The sequence below is a fragment of the Dipodomys ordii genome, unplaced genomic scaffold, assembly GCF_000151885.1.
Source record: "Dipodomys ordii isolate 6190 unplaced genomic scaffold, Dord_2.0 Scaffold88, whole genome shotgun sequence".
Taxonomy (NCBI): Eukaryota; Metazoa; Chordata; class Mammalia; order Rodentia; family Heteromyidae; genus Dipodomys; species Dipodomys ordii.
Window position 1 is genome coordinate 1,604,990 of NW_012267304.1, and position 24,678 is coordinate 1,629,667.

Here is a 24,678-nt window from a genome sequence, read left to right on the forward strand (position 1 = left end):
GAGAAGTTTATTGCATTGATAAAATTAGAATTCATTTGGTGAATATTAAACTATCTGAACAAGACGATTTATTTGACAAATTTTGGCAAAAAAGTAATAAGAATACAAATATCAGTCCTAGCCTAGAAATATATAGAACTCTTTAATGAATAACTAGAGAATAAACATTCTTATCACAGCACATGACAAACATTCATTATTTTAATATATTTTATTGTAAAGATACTGTACAGAGGGATTACAGTTACATACGTAAGGTAATGAGTACATTTCCTATTGAGCATTGTTACCCCCTACTTTGTTGTTCCCCTACCATCCCTTCCCTCCCCATCTCCCCAACTCCTCCCTCCCCCTCCCACCCGAAGTTGTAAAGTTCATTTTCAATATAGTGTCTTGTACAACTCATTGTTACAATGGGGCAGTCTGTATCCTTGTTTCAGCCTTTTGTTATTTCCTTTCCTTTCTCCAAATTAGAGAAATTGTATAAACAAGATGCAGGGCACTGGAATCAAATACAGTGAAAACAGAGGTCATACCATGGGGGAACATACAAAAGAAACAAAAAAATCACATAATACATTATAAGTACATTAAAAACAACAGCAACAAAGGTAAAACCCTATCTTGGGGTTCATTTCACTTAGCATCATCTTATATAGTCATATGCACATAGCTTTTGACCTTTTCTGCTTGTCTGGTAAGATTATCCTAGACATATACTAGTTATTGCAAAAAAGGGAAACCATGGGACCTATGTTTCATTGGGCCTGGCTTACTTCACTTAATATAATTTTTTTCCTAGTCTTTCCATTTCCTAACAAATGTCATTCTTTCTGATGGAAGCATAGAATTCCATTGTGTACATGTACCACATTTTTTTGAACCATTCATATACTGAGGGGCATTTGCATTGGTTCCATACCTTGGATATGGTAAATAATGCTGGGATGAACATCATCATACTGATGGCTTTCATGTGGCTTTGTTTGTGGTCATTTGTGGAGAGTCCCATAACTGGGATTGCTGGGTCATAGGGGAGCTCTATGTGGAATCTTTTGAGGAACCTCCATACTGCTTTCCAAAGTAGTTGAACAAGTTTACACTCCCACCAACAATGCAATAGGGTTCCCTTTTGGCCATATCCCCTCCAGCATCTGTTCTTAATAGATTTCTTGATTATGCCATTCTAACTGGGGTGAGGTGGAATCTCAATGTTGTTTGGATTTGCATTTCTTTTACGGCTAGAAAAGTTGAGCATTTCTTCATGTGTCTCTTGGCCATTCTTATTTCCTCTTCAGAGAAGTATCTCTTTAAGTCTTTAGCCCACTTATTAATGGGGAGGTTGTTTCTTTGAGGATTTGTTGTTGGGAGATTCAATTTTTTGAGCTCTAAGTATATTTTAGATATGAGGCCTTTGCATGACAGACATTTTGAAAAGATGAATGACTGCCTTTAAAGGAAATCTCAAATACCAAATAATCCTACAGAAAATACTCTCTGACCAAAATTGAAATCAATTTCAAAAGCAACCATAAAATGTAACAAAATTCCTTATGTACTAAGAAATGTAAAATATTCATATTGGAATTATTTATAACCAAATGAATATTTTAACAACAAGGGAAGGAGTGATAATGATCAACAAGTAATGTACTCATTGCCTTACTCATGTAACTGTAACCCCCTCCGTAAAACATCTTTACAATAAAATAAAATAAAAATAATTTTTATTGTTCTATCACATAGGTATATGATATATTAATGATAGCTAATAGTCTTAAAGAGGAAAAGAATATTTTGTATCTTTCAACAAAATCTAATAATATTCAAAAGGAATACTAGTAAAAATATTAAAAATAAATGAATACCCAGTATCACAATTCATAAAGACTTGTTAATTGCTTAGGAAAAAGGATAGTTAAGCAAATTCATATAATAGAGAAAATGATAAAGTGACTAATTAGGATAACAATTTTCAATTTTTTTGGCAGCATTAGATTTCATATGCTTCCTAGGGCAATGTTTAATAAATAGGCATTCAGTAAAACTTCTATATCTTGGTGTAGTTTTGATAAGTTAATTGAAAATTATTCTTACTCAACCACTAAGGTGAATTTTCTGAGGTTCTTTATTAGACAACTTGGATTGATATACTGAAGTTTCTTCAATTTAGATATTGAATTAATTCAGATGGACCTTCCTGACAATATTGCTAAATAAATGAGGCAGAATACAGTGGCTTTTTTCTTTTTTTTTTTGTCAGTCGAGGGGCCTGAACTCTGGGCCTGTGCGCTGTCCCTCATCTCTACAGCTCAAGGCTAGCACCCTACCACTTGAGCCACAGCATCACTTCCAGCTTTTTTCTGTGTATGTGGTGCTGAAGAATTGAACCCAGGGCCTCATGCATACGAGGCAAGCACTCTACCACTGAGTCAACTTTCTAGCCTACAGTGGCTTTTTTTCACAAAAAGTAAGACTCAGAGCCATATCTCCCTCATATTCTCTTGCTTAGGTCAGGTATGGACTTTCTGGACTTTCATACTTTGGTCTGTAAACTACATGGGGATACTTTGTTTCTGAAAGATTGTGCCAGGTGGCCAGGTTCAGTTTGCTAAGTTTATAGATTGGCTACCTATACTTGTGCCTATTTCAAGGTAAACGTGAAAATAAATGTCATCAAATATATTTCTATCATTCAGTAAGTCACAATTAATAGAATGTGAATTTGTGACAGTATTTGAATTCATAGAGACCTTTATAGATGAGTTTCTTTCTTCCATAATAGCTAGAAATGAAAAACTTGAAAGTAATTAAAATTAAAAATCACCCAGGTATGGGGCTGGGAAGGTGGCTTAGTGGTAGAGCGCTTGCCTTGCATGCATGAGGCCCTGGACTCTATTCTTCAGCACCACATAATCAGAAAAAGCCTGAAGTAGCGCTGTGGCTCAAGTGGTAGAGCACTAGCCTTAAGCTGAAGAGCTGAGGGACAGTGCGCAGGTCCAGAGTTTAGGCCCCACAACCAGCGAAATAAATAAATAAATAAAATAAATCACTCAGGTACTGGTGTCTCAAATGTACCATCCTAGCTACTCAGGAGGCTGATTTCCAAAGCACTGCAGTTAAAAGCCAGCCTGAGCAGAAAAGTCATAGAGACTCCATCTCCAAAATAACCAGGACTGGGGGCATGATTCAAGTAGTACAGTGCCAGAAAAACAAGTAAGCTGAGTAAGCAAGCCAAGCAAGCTTGAGGTCCCGAGTTTGAACCTTAGTACCAGCCCAAAAGAAAATAGTCAATTTGTTATATACCAGTTTTCCTTATAGCTTTCAAAATCATCACTTTGCTTAATGGTATTTAATTATGAATCCATTTGAAGCTTATGGTTATAACAGTATTGAAATCAACATGATATCATAAAGACCTCTGATGTAACAAAATGTTGATGTTATGCATGAATGAAAGTATGTAATAAGGATTTAAAATGAACCATATATACTAGAATCTCACTTTGTTGGATAATGTTGACATGTGTTTTTGAAGTATTTTCAATGGGAATTCAAACATAGTCCCAGTGCCTTCAAGAACCTTATAATTTTTCATTTGCATCCTTATGATGAAAGCTGCCACATTATATCTTTCATTATGGTAGTTTGTGTGCCTTTGTTACTGTATTAAAAGTTCCTTAAAAATAAAAGCTCTAGCCAGGTGCCAGTGGCTCACACCTGTATTCCTAGCTACTCTGGAGGGCGAGATCTAAGTATTGCAGTTCAAAACCAGCCTGGGCAGGAAAGTCCATGAAACATTTTTGTCCATTGAACTACCTGAGAACCAGAAATGGCACTGTGGCTGAAGTGGTAGAGCACTAGCCTTGAGAAGAGCTCAGGGTCAGAACCCAGGCCCAGAGTTCAAGCCTCACGACCGACAAAAAAATAAAAATAAATACAAGATTTAATTTTCACAGTACCTACCTTGTTTGTTAGATTAAAGGCAATATTAAATATAGAATTGTAGAAATGTCTAAAGTATTGTGAAAGAAGCCCAGTGCCAGTGATTCCTACCTGTAATCCTAGCTACTTAGGAGGCTGAAATTTAAGGGTTCAAAGCCAGCGTTGGCAAAAAAGGCTGTATGACTCTTTAATCTCCAATAACTAGCAAAATGTCAAATTGTAGGCATGGCTTAAATGGTAGAGAAACAGCCATGAGCAAAAAAATCTAAGCATAGGGCCTTTAATTCAAGCCAAGAACTGGCACGTACACATTCCCTTCCCCTTCCAAATAAAGTCATGTGAAATGGTAAAAAGAACAGAATAGGAAAGGAGTCAATGACTTTGTCTTGGTTCTGCTAGTAACTCTATCATTAAGTAGGAATAAACAAATTTGAGGGATTCATGGTAGAAAATATAGCAGGAAGAATGGTGGAACTATTTGAGGGAAGAAAGAATCAAAATTGTGAGAAAAGTTGCCTTGTCATACTCCCCTGACTGCTTAGATGTCTTCTCAACTCAGGAATTGTTATTGCTACTTGTACATACTTTAACCCCTCCCACATGTACATACGTGCATACTTTATTGTGGTAATCATATATTTTATATAAATGTGTGTTTTTATCTAGTTACCTGCCTGAGTTTCCCACAATACTTTGCTAAATCTGACTTTCTTGCCTCAGTGACTTTTCTGGTTTTGGTAGCCCCAGCTAAGATCTTCTTGTAGCTAGATCTATTTTCCTTTGCACAGGCATCATTCTCCTTTTACACGTTGCAGTTGTCAGCTTGTCGTTGTCTATGCAGCTATATCCCACCATCTTCCATCCTTCCCTGCCCTCCTGCCCACCATGTAACTGTGAGGGATATTAGAGAGCTTTAATTTTTAGCCTTTCAGTTGATTTCACACACTTCAGATTTTACTTCTCTGGACTTAAGGAAAACATCCTGTCATGGGCAAATCCAGTATTATAGTAGCCAAAATGTGCTGAAATTCTCACTGCATTGGTAATTCCTTAGAATTAAAAAGACTTAAAAATAGCAGTTCCAGCTAAAATGCATATTGGTACACTTAGTGCATTGGTGAGGAGATAGGTCACTAGACAAGGCCTTTAACAGGCATCTATCAGGGAAAATTCGCTATTGTTTTGAGTTTGCAAAGGCCAGAGAGGGATGCTGAAAGAATGGGACAACAAATTAGAGTGTCCCATCATGCTAATTTGAGGCACAGACTGCCTACATGAAGAAGCAGCTGTCGTTCACTTAGGAGCTACAATGAGGACTCTTACACTTTCTAAGGCAGGCAGGGGTTGAAAGGCTGTGATGGATAACATCACTTACTTTTTCTACATCTATGCTTATGAGTATTTTCTCTACCTTAATGACTGCTGTTGGTCCTTCTTTGCCTATTTTTACTGGAAACCACTTTTTCATTTCTTAAACTTTTTTTTAACGCTGCATCTTCCTTTTTGCTAATTTTTATTCTTTCCTTTTCATTTCTTCTGTGATATTTCCTCTACTCATTGCATCCATCAAAATCAAGCTTACATGCTTTCAAGGTGTCTTTGAGAACTATAAATAAAACATAAATTCTATTTATAAATAATTTTCTTGAAGTTATTAACAGCCTCTTCATGTTAGCTTCAGATTCAGGACTGTTGCATTTGCCCCTCTGTGGACAGACCTGGATTGGGTAGATTTTAAGAATAAGCTGCTTCTTTTAGTTGAACCCCTCTCCTCACCCATCACCCATCTGTCTCAGTGCTTTTCCTTCAGCTAGTGGTGCTGTTGGATAGAATTGGAAACACTGCAATTCACATCTATCTGAGCAGATGGAATACATTTTCATGAGTGTTAACTGATTCATGCATTACACAAAGAAAGCAATATGTGTTAAACATTATGACATAGCAATGAAGCATTAGCAGTTGTGTGCTTATAGAAGAATTGTTTCCTTGACTTTGCCCATTACCCCATGGTTAAGCCCAAGCAAATCTTAAAGAAAAATAAAAATAGCATGAAGTTCATGATGATAGGAAAAATTAGTACTAAGAGGTGAAAGAGAATCTAGATATCCAAGTGACTTTGAATTATCTGAGTTCCTTTTAATTTTTGTAGTGTATAGACCTTCAGGCAGAAAAACTATAATATTGTCATTGTGTGAACACACACACATACATGCATGCACGCACACACGTGTGTGCACATAGAGAACTACCCAGCCATTTGGAAAAATGGTATAGCTATCTCTCACTTTATTTGAAAGTGTTGTCAGGGTGTTTGAGATTATGTGCGTCCCTGTCTCATAGATTTCTTCTATACTTTGTTCACCATAGAAAGTTACAGCCTGTGATTTTAAACTTTGATAAGTGACCAGCATTGACAGTTTTACAATGTCCACCCATTTTAACAGTGAACCTATCAGTGGCTTTGTATTTTTGTCTTCTGTAGCTCTGACTAATCACATAGCAGTATATTGAGGTCTCCCCTTAGTTGTCTACTAGTAGTTACCCATTTTTCCCCAACAAATGTGTGTATCCTCCAGCCAAGAACATTGAACTTTATTGTTCATTTTGTGCAATTTGCCATTTGAATGCTGTAGCACAATAGACAGCAGCTCCATTTGCAAATGATGTTACTACATATTCTGACCTATTTTTTCCCTGCAGAAGTAATAACAAGGGTAATAAAACTCAGTTGAAGCTGCTGTATAAGCACACATAACGGCCTCAAATTACAGGGCAGTTTCTAAGCTACAAAGCCACTGAAACCACGAAAACCTTCTTCTGACTCCTTTCACAATTCTAATAAGCATGACCATGACTGTCCCAGTTTTCTAGAAGAGGAAAACATTATTCTGTTGGATTATTCTGGTGGTTCTGTAGCTTTTTAGCTGCAAAATCTAGTCTAGTATGAAGTTTTTTTTACTACAACTAGCCAAGATTTGGATAATTCAGGGACTTTAAAGAAAAGACAAAAGAGAGCTGACAAATTTGGAATTTTCCCCATCTCATGCCTCAGAGCCAATAAAAAGCAAACACTATTGACTGCAGATGTTTGCTGAAGAAGATTTCAGAGTAATATCTGGAGAGAGCATCAGTGAGAATTAAGTAATGTAACCTAACAAACCTACCTTGTTGCCAACTTGGTAGGAGCCTTGGCATGCCTATTATTTTTATTGGTTCTTGGCCTCTGTCCTTGATTTGTTCCTATCTTTTCCCCTGAGACTTTTGAACTGAAGAGAATTGGGGAACTTTGAAGGGCCCCAGAGAGAACCACAAGGATTATGATAGGGTCCTAGTAAAGAAAAGTTACCTATGGATAATGCCCTTGGAGTTCCTGGTGTACTGTTCTGTACTGCTGGACTTCATATTCCTTATTTGGAAGCATCAGTGTATGATGGAGCACAGTGTATGATGGGGATACCACTAACACTCCTCTCATTGTTTGGCATGAAAGTTGTATTTGGGCTCCCATGTTCATACACATATGTACACACACTCCTCTATAAATCTCCTCCATTTCACAGCTTCATATTCAGACTGACTTGGTTTAGTTCACCACAGATTTGCTGAGTTCCTTTGATTTGCCAGACACTTGGTTAGACTATAAAGTTGTACACAAAACGAATTGGCCCATAGGGAGTTGCCAGTCTATTACAAGTAAATTAATTAGGTAAAAGGAACATAGAGTAGTAAGTGATCATGTAATCTTTATTTGGGTTCCTTAAATAATGTGAACACAAATTTACATTCATAATATAAACGGAGATTTGACACATCTTCACAGTGACTTCCAAGTGTCAACTGTGTCATATGTGATATGTATAAAGTCTTAGCAACAATCTCTATGTTATAATATTTAAAGGAAAAGGAGCTCCTTTTCCTTACTTACCCCTTAAATTTCAATGCTTGTCCTGAAAGTTGTAGCAGTGTGAGCCTTCTGCTTAAAGGTGTGCTGGTTAAAAAACTATCTAACTCCAGACTCCATCTGATCACAGCCACAAATATCTGCTTCTACTTATTCTCCAAAAGGAGAAATTATACCTAGGAGGAAATCTCCCCAATTTTAATATACTTGGCTTTATCAAAACTTTTGTGGAGATAGGATGCTCAAGAAAATAATGAGCCAGACATACATTTATGTTCTTTGGCAGCCAGATTTCTTCCCTTCAGTCTAATGCAAGCAATGATCACAGTATGTTCCCTAGTAATATGCTAGACTTTGTGGAAGTTTAAGAGGTGTGTTAAAAATACTGTCAGTTATCAGATATTACTCATCAAATATCTGAGACTATGAATACCATAAAACTTACTAAAATAAATCTAAAATTTAAGCCTGTAAAATTGCTTTGTGGATTTCCCCAAACATTTCCTTTGACGATTGTCATAATGCAGTAAATGCTCCTATGATAGATATGATCGTAGATGGAGGATTATTGCTGTTTCTTTATATGTCTTCAGCATTATTTCTCCACCTCTTCTCCAGTCTTAGCCACATTGCTAATTCCTGATTGCTCTGAAACACATCTGCCCCTTTGGCTTTCGTGATCTTGTCAGTGATAATGAAGACTAATAAGGGGAAAAAATTAAAAGACTGCCACATAACAAACAAACTGACCTGTCTGGGCATGTTGGTGCCCACCTGTACTTCAGCTACTTGGGAGTCAGAGATAGGAGGATTGAAGTTGCAAGCTAGCCTGCATAAAATATTATCTAGACCCTATCACCAACAAAACAAAACAACTCAAGACCCCCACAAAAAAACAAGCCTGGAGGTTTATACCTATAATCTCAGTTATCTGGGAGGCTGAGGTAGGAAGATAGTGGTCTGAAGGCTGGCCAGGGAAAATGCATAAGAACCTACCTGTTAAACAAAGTATAGCATTGTGTAAGTAGTGATGTACTTACCCAGTAAGCACAAAGCCCTAAGTGCAAACCTTTGTACCACCAAAATGAAAAAAAAAAACCTACTTTTATTTCTCATCACAAGCCATGGTTAAGGAACAGCCTTGCTTGCAGGTAAGGATATGATTTGCTAATCTTTTAAAGCTATCTCCATTCCCATGCCTTTATTTTTCTGCATAGACAGGATGCGAAAGGAAATTATGTTGACTCATTTCTTCTCAGCACAACACCAAATACAGTCTCAATTACCTTAAAGAACAGCCTTGTTTGCTTGTGAGGCACCCAAACAAATTATTGTGTAACTAAAAAGCAAGGTTACAGAATGAACTTGAGTACAGTGAGTGGCCCAGTGGCCTTTCACTACCACAAATCCAAGAAAGAATGCTCTGGGGATTATGTGGTTCCTGTTTGCCAACAGAAGGTAAAACCAATAACTACATGGACTGTTTATGAACTGCTCAAGAGTCAGCAGTCCTTCCACAATGGTTTCTTTAACTGCATGACATAAAAAAATAGCCTAATCAAAATTATAAGGCCATCAAGGACTATCCTGTATTCTTTCCAGGGAAAAACATGGTAATTAACTGTTGCAGAATGATGGATTTTTCCCAACACAGCTGTCACAACTGCTATTTTAAATCATTTGTTATGTTTTAAAATGTGTAATCCCCAAGAAATTGATCATTACTGCAATTCAGTGCTGGTTTTTTCAGTGCCTTAACAACATTCAGTTTTGCATCAGACTGTTAACCAACAAAAGTGAGTCATTAAGTACTCAAGTACGAATGGCTTATTTTTCAATGATAAATTCTGTCTTCTTTTTTTTAATTCTGTCTTCTTTTAAACAAAATTTTACTTTAATTTTTTTTACAGTGAATCTTCTGGCATAACAAAAACAAGTCCATTCTTGCATTCCTTCCTTTTCATCTCTATATAGCCAGGGCTCCTTTTTCCTTGTCACTTTGTCTTTAATGGAGGGACCATCCTATTCAGTATTATCTTATGACTTTTGCTCAAGAAATTCCATCTAAAGGGCTCGACCACTACCTCTGAATCTCTTTAAATACTCTTCATGATCCAATTGGAATTCACATCCTCTATGAAGTTTTCTCAGTTACCCCATTATTTATACAATTCAGTGGTAATTAAAAGAGTCTTATAGACCAGCCACAGGATATTATATGCTAGAGATACCAAAGTGAAAGAAATGTAGTCTTTGATTTCCAGAGTTTTTATGTTTTACCTGATTTAATTGATGGAGTGACAGAATCTTGGATATAATTGATATACTTGAAATCTAAGCTTTCTTGCTTTAATGTATTTTTCTATTGTCATGTTCTATATATAATAAATTTATACATACACCCTCCCCAACACTGTCAGTATGGTATTGATTAAGGACCCACCTAAGATGACCATCCTTTCCATCCACTTAGGTCTATTTCCTATCTCATAGATCTGATTTCTGCTAAAAAAAATTCATATTGAATAGCAAGGAGAGGTAGTTATTTCCATCTAAACAGGCCCAAGGCAGAACGCAGACATAAGGAACAAAAGTGGCGATCTTGAGATGTTCTGTGTCTAAAAGAAGATGGCACACTTGTTGGTCAGTTAAAAGTTAGCAAGTCTAGGTTTCTGATGACCTCGACATTGATAATTCATGAATATCCTTTGCAGTTATTGGTCCAGTTCTATTTCCTTCTTAATTCTCACTATATAACTTGACCTTGTTTTTTTTATCACTTTTGAAATAGTCCTCAAAATAAGAACTAATCTAGAATCTGATTGTTTGATTTTATAAAAATAAATGTGAGCCATTTTCTATTAATTGAATAATAGTACAAATTCTTTTATGACTATCTGTATTTTTTGGTATATATATATATATATATATATATACGTTTCCTGCATTTCCTTCCTTCCTTCCTTCCTTCCTTCCTTCCTTCCTTCCTTCCTTCCTTCCTTCCTTCTATACTGGGATTGGAACTCAGAGCTTCATGTTTGCTAAGCTGGTGCTCTACCAATTGAACCACACCTCCAGGCTTGTTTATGCAGATTCTTTTTTTATTGTGAAAATACCATACAGAGGGGTTACAATTACATGGGCAAGGTAATGAGTGCATTTCTTATCAAGCATTGTTGCCTCCCCCTTTGTTTCCCCTTCCCATCCCTTCCCATCTCCAAGCCCCCTGCCGCACCAAAGTTGTAAAGTTCATTTTTCAACGTAACATCTTGTACATCTCATTGTTGCAATGGGTCCACCTGTACCCCTATTTAAACTATTTGTTTTTTCCCTTCCCCTCCACATATTATACCAACATCAAATACAGTGAAAACAGGGTTATACCGGGGGGAGCGACATACAAAACAACAAAGAAATATATTATAAATATGTTAGCAAGAAAGAAAAAAACATTTGAGTCCTCCCATGGTTTTCCTTATTTGCAATAACTAGTATATGTCTGGGACAAGCAGAAATGGTCAGATAAGTTGATGTTAAGCAAAATGAACCCCAAGATAAGGATTCAAATGTTTTCGCTGATTCTTTTGAGGTAGGGTGTTGCAAATTTTTCTGCCCAGGCTAGGATAGAAACATAATCCTCCAGATCTCAGCCTCCAATTAATTTAGAATCTAAAACCATACTCTTTTTTAGCATTCTGTGTCCTTTGCATTCTGTGTGTTTACACTAAATATTTTAACTTAATTTTGCATAAAACACACTTGTAACTGAAATAAAAGGCACACCCTAAAAACTGGATTTATGTGTCCTAGTTGAACATACCATTTAGAGAGACAATCTGTTTATGACAATGGCCTTCATCTAAGATCACAAAATACCTTCTATATATTCTGGGAACCACAAGGTGGCACTACTGAACAATTTGAAGTCTCAAGATAACTGTTGAAGAAGTGACATTAAGATACTTGTACTAATAAATTAACAAGTTCAATCCAAATCACTTTGTATAACTACTTGAAGATTAAATAATAAATTAACTATTAGAAGAATACTGTTTCCCTTTTAATAAGATTTTTATTATAAAAATACTGTACAGAGGGGTTACAGTTCCATGAGCAAGGTAATGAGTACATTTCCTATCAAGCATTGTTACCTTCTCCTTTGTTTTTCCCCTACAATCCCTTTTTAGAACCATTGTCAGTCACTTCTAATGGGTAGATTATGAAAGAGAAAAACAATGACTTTGCAGTGGAGAAACCTGACAGCCATTACCTTGATAAAGTGGTCAAAGTTGGTGAGTCATAGTTTTTACCATGTAATACTGATATGATAACAAAAGCACATTTCTACTCTGTGATACCCTTTCCCTAAATCCCTAAACTCTGTATAATTACAAACACCAGCCAAACCTAGCCTGAGCAGCATTATACAAAATATCAGACTAATATTCTTGAAAGATGTCACAGCTATGGAAAAAAAGAGGAAAACTGAGAACCTGTCACATACTACAGTTAGATAGAATGCTATATCACAGTTTGGGAGCTGAAAAGAGAATATTCATGAGAAATGTGAGGAAATTAGAAGAAAATCTATAATTTAGATTGTGAGCATTGTACCATTATTAATTTCTTATTTTTGACACTGGTACCATAGTTTTGCAATAGCTTAACATTAGGGAAAGCTAGTTAAAGAACATACACTAATTCTTTACACTGTCATTGAAACTATGCTTTAAGTTTAAATAATTTCAGAGTAAAAGTTAAAATGAAATGATAGGCTAGGTGCTGGTGGCTTGTGCCTATAATCTTAGATACTCAAAATGCTGAGGACTGTTTTGAAGCCAGTCTGGGCAGAAAAGTCCCTGAGACTATGTTCAGATAACTAGCCAAAAGCTAGAAGTGTAGCTGTGGCTCAAGTGGTAGAGCACTAACCTTGAGCAAATAAGCTAAGGAACAGCACCCAGGTCTTTCTGAGTCAAGCCCCGGAACTGGAACAAAAGTAATGAAATTAAAATTTAAGATGAATTCCTGGAAGTGGTACCTTCACAGCAACAAGTCATCATTATCTAGTATCTGTATTCACCAAACTGCTAACAAACCATATATAATAGTATCTTGGCCCATTACATGATTCCAAGATACAAAGTATAATTTCTTTGTAAAAAAGTGAATATAGTTTTGAAAATCCACATTCGGATGTGTTGTCTAATAAAACAGAAATGACTTTGTGAAATTTTTAAATGAGAATCAACTGCAGATCATGTATATCCAAATAAGCTATACAGATTGCCAGCCACGATGACCTCATCTTGATATAAATCTTCAAGTAACTAATTTATTTCCACATAAGTTCACAATTTGAAGTTCCACAGGGACTTGAAGTTGGTAGGACATTGTTCAACCTGGTACAGCTAAACAATAAAATTTTCTGCTAAAGGACTACCAAATGAGCCATTTTGTTTAAATATAACATCATAACACAGAACTGAAAACTTTGTATTAACATACCTAGAATATGTTTACAAAGTAGCAACAACAAAATAAAAGCTCTGATGTCAAACCTGTATTGCTCAGTTTAAAAATTTAAAATCCATAATTTACACTTGACATTTAGGATAAAATAACTTCGCAAAAGCCATCATTTTTCTAATAAGAAAAAATCTTCCAGAACTTATTCCTTTTATAAATATTTTACTTCCCTTATTCAGGAGATATTGACAGTTTAAACACTGTTATATTAGTTATAAATCACTCTCCTTTTTATTGTGAAAATACCATACAGAGGGGTTACAATTACATGGGCAAGGTAATGAGTGCATTTCTTATCAAGCATTGTTGCCTCCTCCTTTGTTTCCCCTTCCCATCCCTTCCCATCTCGAACCCCCCCTATCCCACCCCACCCCCCACTCCAGCCCCCACGCCAAAATTGTAAAGTTCATTTTTTGACATAACATCTTGTACATCTCATTGGTGCAATGGGTCCACCTGTATCCCTGTTAAACAATTGTTATTTCCTTTCCCCTCCACAAATTATACCAACGTCAAATACAGTGAAAACAGGGGTTATACCGTGGGGGGAGGGACATACAAAGCAACAAAGAAATATCTTATAAATATGTTAGAAACAATAGAAAGAAAGAAAAAACATCTGAGTCCTTACCTTGGGGTTCACTTCACTTAACATCAACTTATCTGACCATTTATGCTTTGTCTCAGACATATACTAGTTATTGCAAATAAGCAAAACTATGGGACCTATGTTTCTTTGGGCCTGGCTTACTTCACTTAATATAATTTTTTCCAAGTCTTTCCATTTCCTAACAAATGGGGCAATGTCATTCTTTTTGCCATTGTGTATATATACCACATTTTCTTGATCCATTCATCTACTGAGGGGCATCTGGATTGGTTCCATATCTTAGCTATGGTAAATAATTTTGCAATAACCATAGTTGTGCTGGTAGCTTTAGTGTGATCTTGTTTGTGATCATTTGGGTAAATGCCCAAAAGTGGGATTGCTGGGTCATAGGGGAGCTCTATGTGGAGTCTTTTGAGGAACCTCTATAGTAGTTTCCAAAGTGGTTGAACAAGTTTACACGCCCACCAACAATGCAATAAGGTTCCCTTCTGTCCACATCCCCTCCACCATCTGTTGTTATTAGCGTTCTTGATATAGCCATTCTATCTGGGGTGAGGTGGTATCTCAATGTTGTTTTGATTTGCATTTCTTTTATGGCTAGGGAGGTTGAGCATTTCTTCATGTGTCTATTGGCCATCCTTCTTTCCTCACAGTTTGGCCAGAGAGGGATAAATCACTCTTTCTATGGTAATTATGGAAAATTTCATGTGAATGTAGGTGTAGTGAAAGGATATTTGCATAGTACTACATAATCAGTTCAAAAAAGTGTTTGGTAAAATACCTCCTTTTATTATATTAAGGGAAGTACTTCAGACCCAAAGAAACATTAGTTTGCATAGTTTCCCTCATTTGTAATATAAGAATGTGCCTATAAATCTGCAAGTAAACCCAATGGATAGTAAACGACAAAAAATTCTTCTTGGACATGATAAGTTAAACAGGACTCTAAACATTCACACAGTGAGACTGGAAGAGGATATTCTTAGAAGAGGATTATAAGGCCTCAATAGCTATGTGCATATGATCATATAAAATGACGCATATAGAAATCAACTCCAACATATGGAAACAAGAAGTTTTTTTTTTTTTTTTTGGTCTGTCGTGGGGCTTGAACTCTGGGCCTGGGTGCTGTCCTTCAGCTCTTCAGCTCAAGGCGAGTGCTCTTACCACTTGAGCTACAGCGCCACTTCCGGTTTTCTGGTGGTTTATTGGAGATAGGAGTCTCACGGTCTCTCTTGCCCGGGCTGGCTTTGAACCGTGATCCTCAAATCTCAGCCTCCTGAGTAGCTAGGATTACAGGCGTGAGCCACCAGCACCCGGCAAGAAGTTTTTTTTATTTTACTTTTTGTGGTTCTTTTTTTCCATTTTCCCATCTTTGTTTCTGTTTTTGATGTCTGTACCTTTTTTATTGTATGTAAGATCATCTGATTTGGGGAGAGGAAGGGGAAGCACAGAAATGGTGAGATATAGGGTGAACTAAATCAGCAGTGATACTAGAAATGACTTATACCACTTGTTGGGGAGTGGAGTTGGGAGGGGAAAACTGAGATAAAAAGACTGAAGTGGTAACACTGTTCAAAAAGAAATGTACTCATTACCTGTTTTTTGTAACTTTAACCCCTCTGTACATCAACTTTATGATAACAATGAAAAATTTAAACAAAATACCTCCTTTTTTATTATTGTCAATTGAAAATTTACACTTTTCATCTGGAGGCTTTGGTGCAATCCATTCCTAGACAGAATACATTGAAATAGCAATAACTATAAATGGTCGCAATGTCCAACTTAATGCAAAGATAAAATCAAAATCCAAAGGCTAACTTGAATTTTGTTTTTAGTGAAATGGGATTTCTTCAAAATGTTGATAATTTAATATTTCTCCTTTTGGCATATGCCTATGTTTCTTCTGTATATAATCTTTGTTTGCAGTATATTATGTATTTGACTTCATTTACTTTTTATTTTTATATTTTGTCAGTCATGGGGCCTGAACTCTGGGCCTGGGCACTTTCCCACAGCTCTTTATCTCAAGGCTAGCGCTCTACCACTTGAGCCACAGCATCACTTCCAGCTTTTTTCTGCGTATGTGGTGCTGAGGAATCGAACCCAGAGCCTCATGCATGCCAGGCAAGCGCTCTGCCAATGAGCCAACTTCCTAGCCTGTATTTGACTTTATTTAATTTTAGGTTTGATTTTTTACTTTATTTTCTTTTAGACAGGTTGATTGACAAGCTAACATTTGACTTTTATCCCTGCTCTTGGTTTCAGGGACTCCATGAAAAGACTGGCGCATTTACGGCTGTTAAAGTGATGAACGCCCGTAAGGTAAGGCAATGGTACATTTTGCCTGTATTTTACTTCTTTAAGGGTCATTTGGAGATTAAACAGTTCAAAATACTTTGTTTTTAATTCGTTGTTTTATAGAGTTCATTATGTTATCTCAATTAATTATAATTATCATCTAATAGTTTTACTTATTAGTATATTGTATTTATTGACTACTATATTTCCCTATTTAAAATACTTCACTGACACTAAAAGTTCTGCATATTTTGGTATTCTGTAACAATAGAGAAAATATCTGTATTCTTTGTTATATGAAGTTTACTTTTTTGTTGTTGGAGAGAACAAAAATGTTATTTCCACTAATAGTGTGTTAATATTTTTATGCATCAAAATAGTATTCCTCCTCCAATGATTCTTTCTTAGAATTGAGACCACTAGATTCTCTATGACAGTTAGAGGGAAAGACGTTATCAGAGATGCATATTGAATTGGCCCTATCCCTGCTAATAGTCATAAAATTGTGCTATGATTCAAAACATATTGTTATAGGATTTGCTAAATACTGATTCATGTCCTCTTAAGCATGAGTAACTCATTTTCTCAAGAAAATATTAACATGAATATTGTAAACCTCAGGAAATTTTTACTTCATTATATCCTAATGGAAAATTTTTGTTGGAAAAAATAGATTTCATGGAACTGTTGTCAATATCATAAACTGTTATTTTCTAATTTCTGCTGGAAGTGAATTGTTGAAATGATTTTTGTTTTGCCAGTAAATATCAAATGGTGCAAACCAGTGGAAATTTCAAGGGTTTGGGAGTTTTAAAGATTTATTTTGCTTTACCAAACCATAGTTTCCAAATAATAGACCTTCTTTTTTTATATTTTATTGTTTACTTTTTTATAGTGTGAAAATACTGTACAGAGGGATTACAGTTACATAGTCAAGATAATGAGTACATTTCTTATCAAGCATTGTTGCCTCCTCCTTTGTTTCCCCTTCAGATCCCTTCCCATCCCTCCCCCTGCCCCCCTACCCAATTCTCCCTCCTTCCCCCTCCACCAAACTTGTAAAGTTTGTTTTTCGACATAATTATTTGTACATCTCATTGTTGCAATGGGTCCACCTGAATCTCTATTTAAACGATTTACTTTTTCCCTTCCCCTCCACAAATTATACCAACATCAAATACAGTGAAAGCAGAGGTTATTCCGTGGGGGAGGGACATACAAAGCAACAAAGAAATAATCTTACAAATATGTTAGAAACAATCACATGAAAGAAAAAAAACATTTCAATACTTATCTTGGGGTTCATTTCCCTAACATCAACTTATTTGGCCTTTTCTGCTTGACTCAGACATATACTAGTTATTGCAAATAAGGGAAACCATGGGACCTATGTTTCTTTGGGCCTGGCTTACTTCACTTAATATAATTTTTCCAAGTCTTTCCATTTCCTAACAAATGGACAATGTCATTCTTTCTGATGGAGGCATAGAATTCCATTGTGTATATATGCCACATAAATAAGTGGGCTAAAGACTTGAAAAGAAACTTCTCTGAAGAGGAAAGAAGGATGGCCAATAGACACATGAAGAAATGCTCAACCTCTCTCTAGCCATAAAAGAAATGCAAATCAAAACAACACTGAGATACCACCTCACCCCAGTTAGAATGGCAAAAATCAAGAACTCTAATAACAGATGCTGGAGGAGATGTAGACAGAAGGGAACCTTACTGCATTGTTGGTGGGAGTGTAAACTTGTTCAACCACTTTGGAAAGCAGTATGGAAGTTCCTCAAAAGACTCCACATAGAGCTCCCCTATGGCCCAGCAATCCCACTTTTGAGCGTTTACCCAAATGATCACAAACAAGACCACACTAAAGCTACCAGCACAATTATATTTATTGCAGCATTATTTACCATAGCTAAGATATGGAACCAACCTAGATGCCTTTTGTTGTTTTCTAAGTGAGACTATATGTAATAATTTTTTCACCATTTTAGCTTGAAAGATCTAATGCCATACTTAATATATATTTTAAATATTACTTGTTTGAATATTACATTTTAAATATTACTTTCATAATATTTAAAAAGCATGCTCATAGGAAACTTGAGGGGATAGTATGGAGGGGAACAATGAAGGATGAGAATGATGAACATGTTAAACTGAACCCTTTTATACAACAATTTGAAGAAAATTTTTTAAAAAATGAAAACCATATTTATCCCATAGATGGTTAATATTAATTATTGGATTTTGTTTTTGAAACATAGTACTTTACTTTCATGAAATGTGATTTCACTATTAATAAAGCAGTTAAATACATTACTATTAATTTGGTGACATTTCTCTATATAATGTCGAAATAATGAAAATCAAGACAAGAACAGTATTGTCTTACTTTTCCATTTAGTAGTAAAGGTAGAAAAATAATCATAAATCATTTTCAGAGAATACTAATGGGCCTCATACCATTTTGTTCTTGATTTTTCAGACTCCTTTACCTGAAATAGGAAGGCGGGTGAGAGTGAATAAGTACCAAAAGTCTGTTGGATGGAGATACAGTGTGAGTATAAAAAGTCCCCATTAACACTCAAGTAGCTTCTCTTGTATTAATCACCTTTCTTAAATTTGGTTCTTTGCATTTTATCATTAGTCCATATCTAAAAGGTTCTTGCCTGGAAGTTAGTACATCTTATATCTCCCAATATGCTCACATAGATTCAGTCTTCATATGTAAGTGCTAGTATCTGTGAAAGAACAAGTACTAGAAGAAATGGTTCTTTGAGCAGTAAAGCTTTGACTACAGGGGCAGGATTGAGTACATTTAGAGTACTGAGCCCTCTCAGTAAGTGGCCACAGAGAAAGCATCTGTAGGGCTAAGAACAAGTTTTGCTTAAAATTGGCCTTGGAAAGTCCATTTTAGACCTTTACTAGTCTGGACTCAATGGCATTTCTCCCACTATGATTCTAACAAATACTGCCATTTCCTATGAGCCAAGTTATGAGTACTCTTTTCATTGTAAAAGCAATAGCAGAAAACTAATAAGCTACTCAGCCCAAAGGTCTGTTGTATCTTAATAAATACAGTCTCAAGTAAAGTATAAACAAACCATTCTATTCTATGCAATAACATTCAGAATTTTCCTAGTTATACTAAAACAATATTGTTAAATAGCTTCATGATTTATTACATACTACTTTCCTTTTTGTTTGTAATGTGTCATGAGGACAAAGCAATCCAAAACGAAGCATCTATTATAGACTTCGGTAGATAAAGATGCCATAAAACACAAGGTCTGAAAATAGAATTATTTGGTCAGTTCTGATTTCCCCAAATTAAAAAAAGAATTTTAAGGATCTTTCACAAAGCATTTATGCCATTCTTTCCATAGTAAAAAGAGTTTTTGACTGTAGAATTGGGTGAAATTACAAAAAGAGTTCTGGTATCTTTGAGCTGCCTCTTCTTGACAAAAAGCAGAGTACTTGGGCCAGCCTGGAATCAACTGGCTCTGAGCCAGGAAGTGCTGTAGTATCATATTACCGTGAGATGTGTGAGAGTTTTAAATTACCTACTTGGCCTGGTGGATATAAAGTACTTATGTGTTTCTCACAAGCTCAACTTCCTGTTAATTGAGAGTGGCAAACACACTAATGTTTTCTAAATATATCTCATATATGTTTGTTTGTTTTGGGAGAGTTTACATTTATGTGGGAAACCTACTCTTAGAAGTTATTTCTAGTCGAGGACTTTGAATTCTCTGATTATATGTTTTAGTAAGAAAAATCAGCACTAGCTAATCAGGCAGTTAGCATCTCTAAGCCATCTTGAATCCTTTGGGTTAAAAAGTGTGTATCTTAAACATTCATCCATTGATGCTGGAGCTCTATAAAAATGGAAATAATGTGGCAGCTAAGAAACATGAGCTCAAATCTCAGGCCTACCAATAAATAGCCAAAAGTACTTGGAAATACGTTTTTCTTACATAGATATATAAGAAATATGCAAGTCAAGTTTCTCAAAGGAAAACCAATAGCACAACTGTAACACTTCAGAATCTTCTTGACATCACATAACTGATAGGTTAAAAGGCAATGTTGATCCTGCTTCTCGTTAACTGTTTTTTGTTTATTCTTAGTTCTATATCATCATCTAACATCTATTCATTACACTATAAAGAGTTTTTATTCCTCTCAGTAGAACTTTGCTATCTTAATACAACCAAGAATACATAAAGAATTACTAGTTACTGCTGTTTATTTCTGTATGGTGCCAGAAATGGCTACTCATTTCGAAAGATCAATATCAAAGGACAGAAGGAAGTATAAGGATCTTGTAGAACAAAAGGAAAGTCATATAACAAACTTTTGACTTTCCAGAAAATGGATTAAAGGAATTTGAGGGGAACTTATTAACTGTGCTACTCTGAGAAGCTGAGAATGAATCCTCATCTTCTGTGTAATCTCCATACTATGAGTTGGTTGCATATTTCATCAATGCCTTTATTTCACAACAAACTTAGAAAGGGAACCTATAATTAGGATTTCCTACTGGGCAAATCAGGCTCCAGACCTTACCAGACAAATAGGTATCTAGATTTCTATATAGCAGTCAATTAGAGCTAGAATATATGTATGGTAAAACTGGAGGTGATAATTAAAAGTATTACATTTTAATTTAGAGTAATAAACCTGTTCTACAGTTGACTGTGATGATACAAAACTTTTTAAGTATCCTAAACATTGAATTTTACACTTTCAATAAGTGACATTGTATGTGAATTATATATCAATAAAACAGAAACAAACAAAATACTATGATTCCATTTAATGAGAATATGATTAGATCTTCATTTTGCCGTTTTTACTCTCATACCAAACTAACCAAAGATCTCGAGTAGCTGAAAATTATAATTGATTGATTTTATTATTAATTGCCGTAGAACATGAGTTTTCATAGAATGTTCCTTTATGAATCTACCATAGTTTAGAGAACAAGGTTCATTGAAATGCCCAGTGTAGAAGTTTTTCTGTCTGTTTTTATTCCATAGGACGAGGAGGAGGATCTCAGGACTGAGCTCAACCTTCTGAGGAAGTACTCTTTCCACAAAAACATTGTGTCCTTTTATGGAGCATTTTTCAAGCTGAGTCCCCCTGGCCACAGACACCAACTTTGGGTATGTTTTTAATTACTCTCTTCTTATTCCATAAGGAAAGTCTGACCCAAAGATTGATATTTTCAGAGCTAAGATATCACTTTTGTTCAGACGCTAGAAAGTTCAAGCATTCATCCCACAAGGCAAAATCTACTGCAATGTATGGTAAAATGTACTCTGTTCCTAGAGATGTGAGTGATAAAATATGAAAAAAATAACTTACATGCCTAGAAAAGAGTGTATTGGTGAGATGAAGAGTCAAATGGACACTGGCAGTATCTGACAAAAGTGTTTTAAATATAGTTTTACTCCCTTTCACTTTAAGTAGCTACTATTTTGTTGGCATAGAGATTGTCTGTTGGAAATTAAAACATATCAATTCTAGTTAGCATTTGACATGAGCATATGGGCTCATTTTACATGTTTTCAAAATGTAAGCCTTCTTTATAAACACAACTCCCAGCAGCTCTTTCCTAAATGGTTAGTTTTATTCTTTCTTTAGTCATCATGGCTAGGATATCACAGATTTCAGATTAATAGAAATTTTAGAAACTAACCAGACCCTACCCAGAAATTTTGCTGTCATCCACTATAGTAGCAAGAAAATGAGCATTGGTCATTATATTCTTCTTTTAAAATGAAATATTTGGACATAAACTCTTTTACTTGCATTACCGCAATGTATATGTTGTGTCCATTCAATATAATCATCACTGAATTGCCCTTCTGAAAATCAGCCTGTTGTGAGTTATCTGTATAGTTGGTTTTGTTTGGCTGCCTCCTCTCCTTTTGGTACTAGCGTACTTAGTACAAATAAATGCAATAACAGTATCAGTAATAAACAACTCTAATTGAGGAGAGTAATATTCTGAAAAGAAAACACTAAAAGAAATGTTATACTTTTCAAATAGATCTATTTCAATATCAATAGATCAAAAGGACATTATATTTGCTTTTTTGAGAAAGCAGTTTTAAGTTGAACAGTGATGTTTACTAGGTCAGCTCTAAGAGTTGTGTTTGCCTTCACGTTGACTTTCTTCAGTTAACTAATACTATTTGAAAGGAACTTTACCAATTGGTTCCTCAGTTTGTTGTGCCTGTCCTGGGGTCCTTTTGCCTGGTCAGGGCCTAGGCACTGTATCTCAGCTTTTTTGCTCAAGGCTAGTTGGTCTCTTCCACTTGAGCCACAGCTCTAAATCTTTGTGGTTAATTGGAGATAGGAATCTCACAGACTTTCCTGTCCAGGCTGGCTTTGAACCAGGATCCTCTGATCTCAGCCTCCTGAATAGCTAGGATTATAGGCAATCAAATCAAATGAAATACTTTGAACAATGTTACCCTTCAAATAGGCCTTCCTTAACAATAATCCCATTTGGAAGAAATTATCCTACAGGAATTTAAATGGCAATTCCCCCTTGGAGTTTTTATTGTTATTTGCCAACATTTTGAGGAAAATCATCTGGAATTTGAAAACATAAAACAACAAAAACCAAGCTTAGTCATAATAATGAAATGTAAACTCTTTTGAGACCTTCTATATCCTACTTCTTCCACTTCTGATCAAGCTCTTTTCTCCAACCACCTTTCCTTTCCTCTCTAGTCATTTCTCACACTTGACCCATGTGAAGCTTCTTTGCAAGGACATGTATTCAATGTTATCCATAAACCAACTCTTCTTCAAAGCATATTTGAATAGCTCCTATGATTCAAGGATTAGCTTAAATCCCTCCTCCTGGTTACATATCCCAGGTATAAGACTAAGCTTTCCTCCGCCACTAATTCTAGTCGTTTTTAGTCTTTAAGGAGACAATGAAGTTAGTCTTTTCCCCAAACGTTATTTACAAATACATATTGTATGGACTGAAAATGTCCAGATATTTTCAGAGACTTATTTTCTAATACTTGATACTTGTCTGGCTTCCTTGCAGATGGTGATGGAGTTATGTGCAGCAGGCTCAGTCACTGATGTAGTGAGGATGACAAAAAATCAGAGCTTAAAAGAAGATTGGATTGCTTATATCTGCCGAGAAGTCCTTCAGGTAGGTCTTCATGTAATCATCCTCTGATATTGAAAGAACCTTGAAATGACAGTATACTTTATATCTTATATCTGATTAAGAATTCTAAACATGAACTTTGGATTAGGGACTTAGAAGGGTATAAAGCTTTGGAGAAAGCTTTATTGGGATACCTTTCAATTTGCAATTAGATAACAAGAAGGTAATGCTAGGTCTTCCCAAAATATAGCCTTTCAATTCATAGTACTATGTTCAATGGATCATGGACATGACCACTTGAATTATTTATTATTATATGATCATTTTAGAGTACTTTTGAAAAAGTACAGTGCAATCATCACACACACACACACACACACACACACACACACACACACACGATCAATTTAAGAGTGCGTAACCTGCAAAATAGCCCCAAACCATCTGCAACCATGTTTGCTCATAGATATATTCTGTAAACACTGACCCACATTTTTCCTTATCTCTAAAATACAATTGGATGAAAGCAAGAATATTCTTGATTTGACAAACTCCAATTTGATTTTTGGCTGGAATGTTTAAGTTCAACCCAAAAGTATATTAGTAGAAACAAATAAAACAAACAAACATAAAACAAATAATAGAAAGAAATAAAAACAAAAAGTTTAAATAGAGATACAATGAGATGTAGAAGACACTATGTTGTAAAACGAACTTTATAATTTAGGGAGTGAGGAGGGGGAGAGCGTAGTTATGGAGGTGGGAGGGAAGAGATTGTAGGGGAAAAATAAAGGTGGAAGCAACAATGTATAATAAGAAATAATAAGAAATGTACTCATTACCTTGCTCATGTGACTGTAACTGTACAATATTTTCACAATAAAAAACTTATTTAAAAAAAGAAACAGGCAGCAACATTCAACATTGTTAAGATATCATTTCCCCCATTTGGTATAACTCATTTGAGATAGTATTGTAAATGGCTAAGAGTGGAAATTCTAGACTAAAAATTAAATTCCCGTTTGCCATGTATTAATTAGATGTATGAACTTCAGTCAATTATGTAATAATGAGGTAAAATAATAATATAATTCCTGTGTAATATGAAGGGATATCAATATATTATTCAAAGGATCACTGTAAAAATTTAGTAACTAATGCATTCAAATCACCTACCATGATGTCTAGAAATTGTTACTTGTATTATTAATCCTCAGCTAATGTCAGGAGCTATCT

General features: G+C 35.5%; 1 protein-coding gene across 1 annotated transcript in view; it reads left to right on the plus strand.

Moving 5' to 3' along the window:
- Positions 1-24,678, plus strand: part of Nrk (Nik related kinase) — a 132,453-nt gene that overhangs the window by 40,569 nt on the left and 67,206 nt on the right. Inside the window, exons 3-6 of the mRNA XM_013025829.1 lie at positions 16,257-16,313; positions 18,784-18,855; positions 21,341-21,466; positions 23,374-23,484. Coding sequence (XP_012881283.1) covers positions 16,257-16,313; positions 18,784-18,855; positions 21,341-21,466; positions 23,374-23,484 — 366 coding nt within the window. The remainder of the gene's footprint in view (positions 1-16,256; positions 16,314-18,783; positions 18,856-21,340; positions 21,467-23,373; positions 23,485-24,678) is intronic.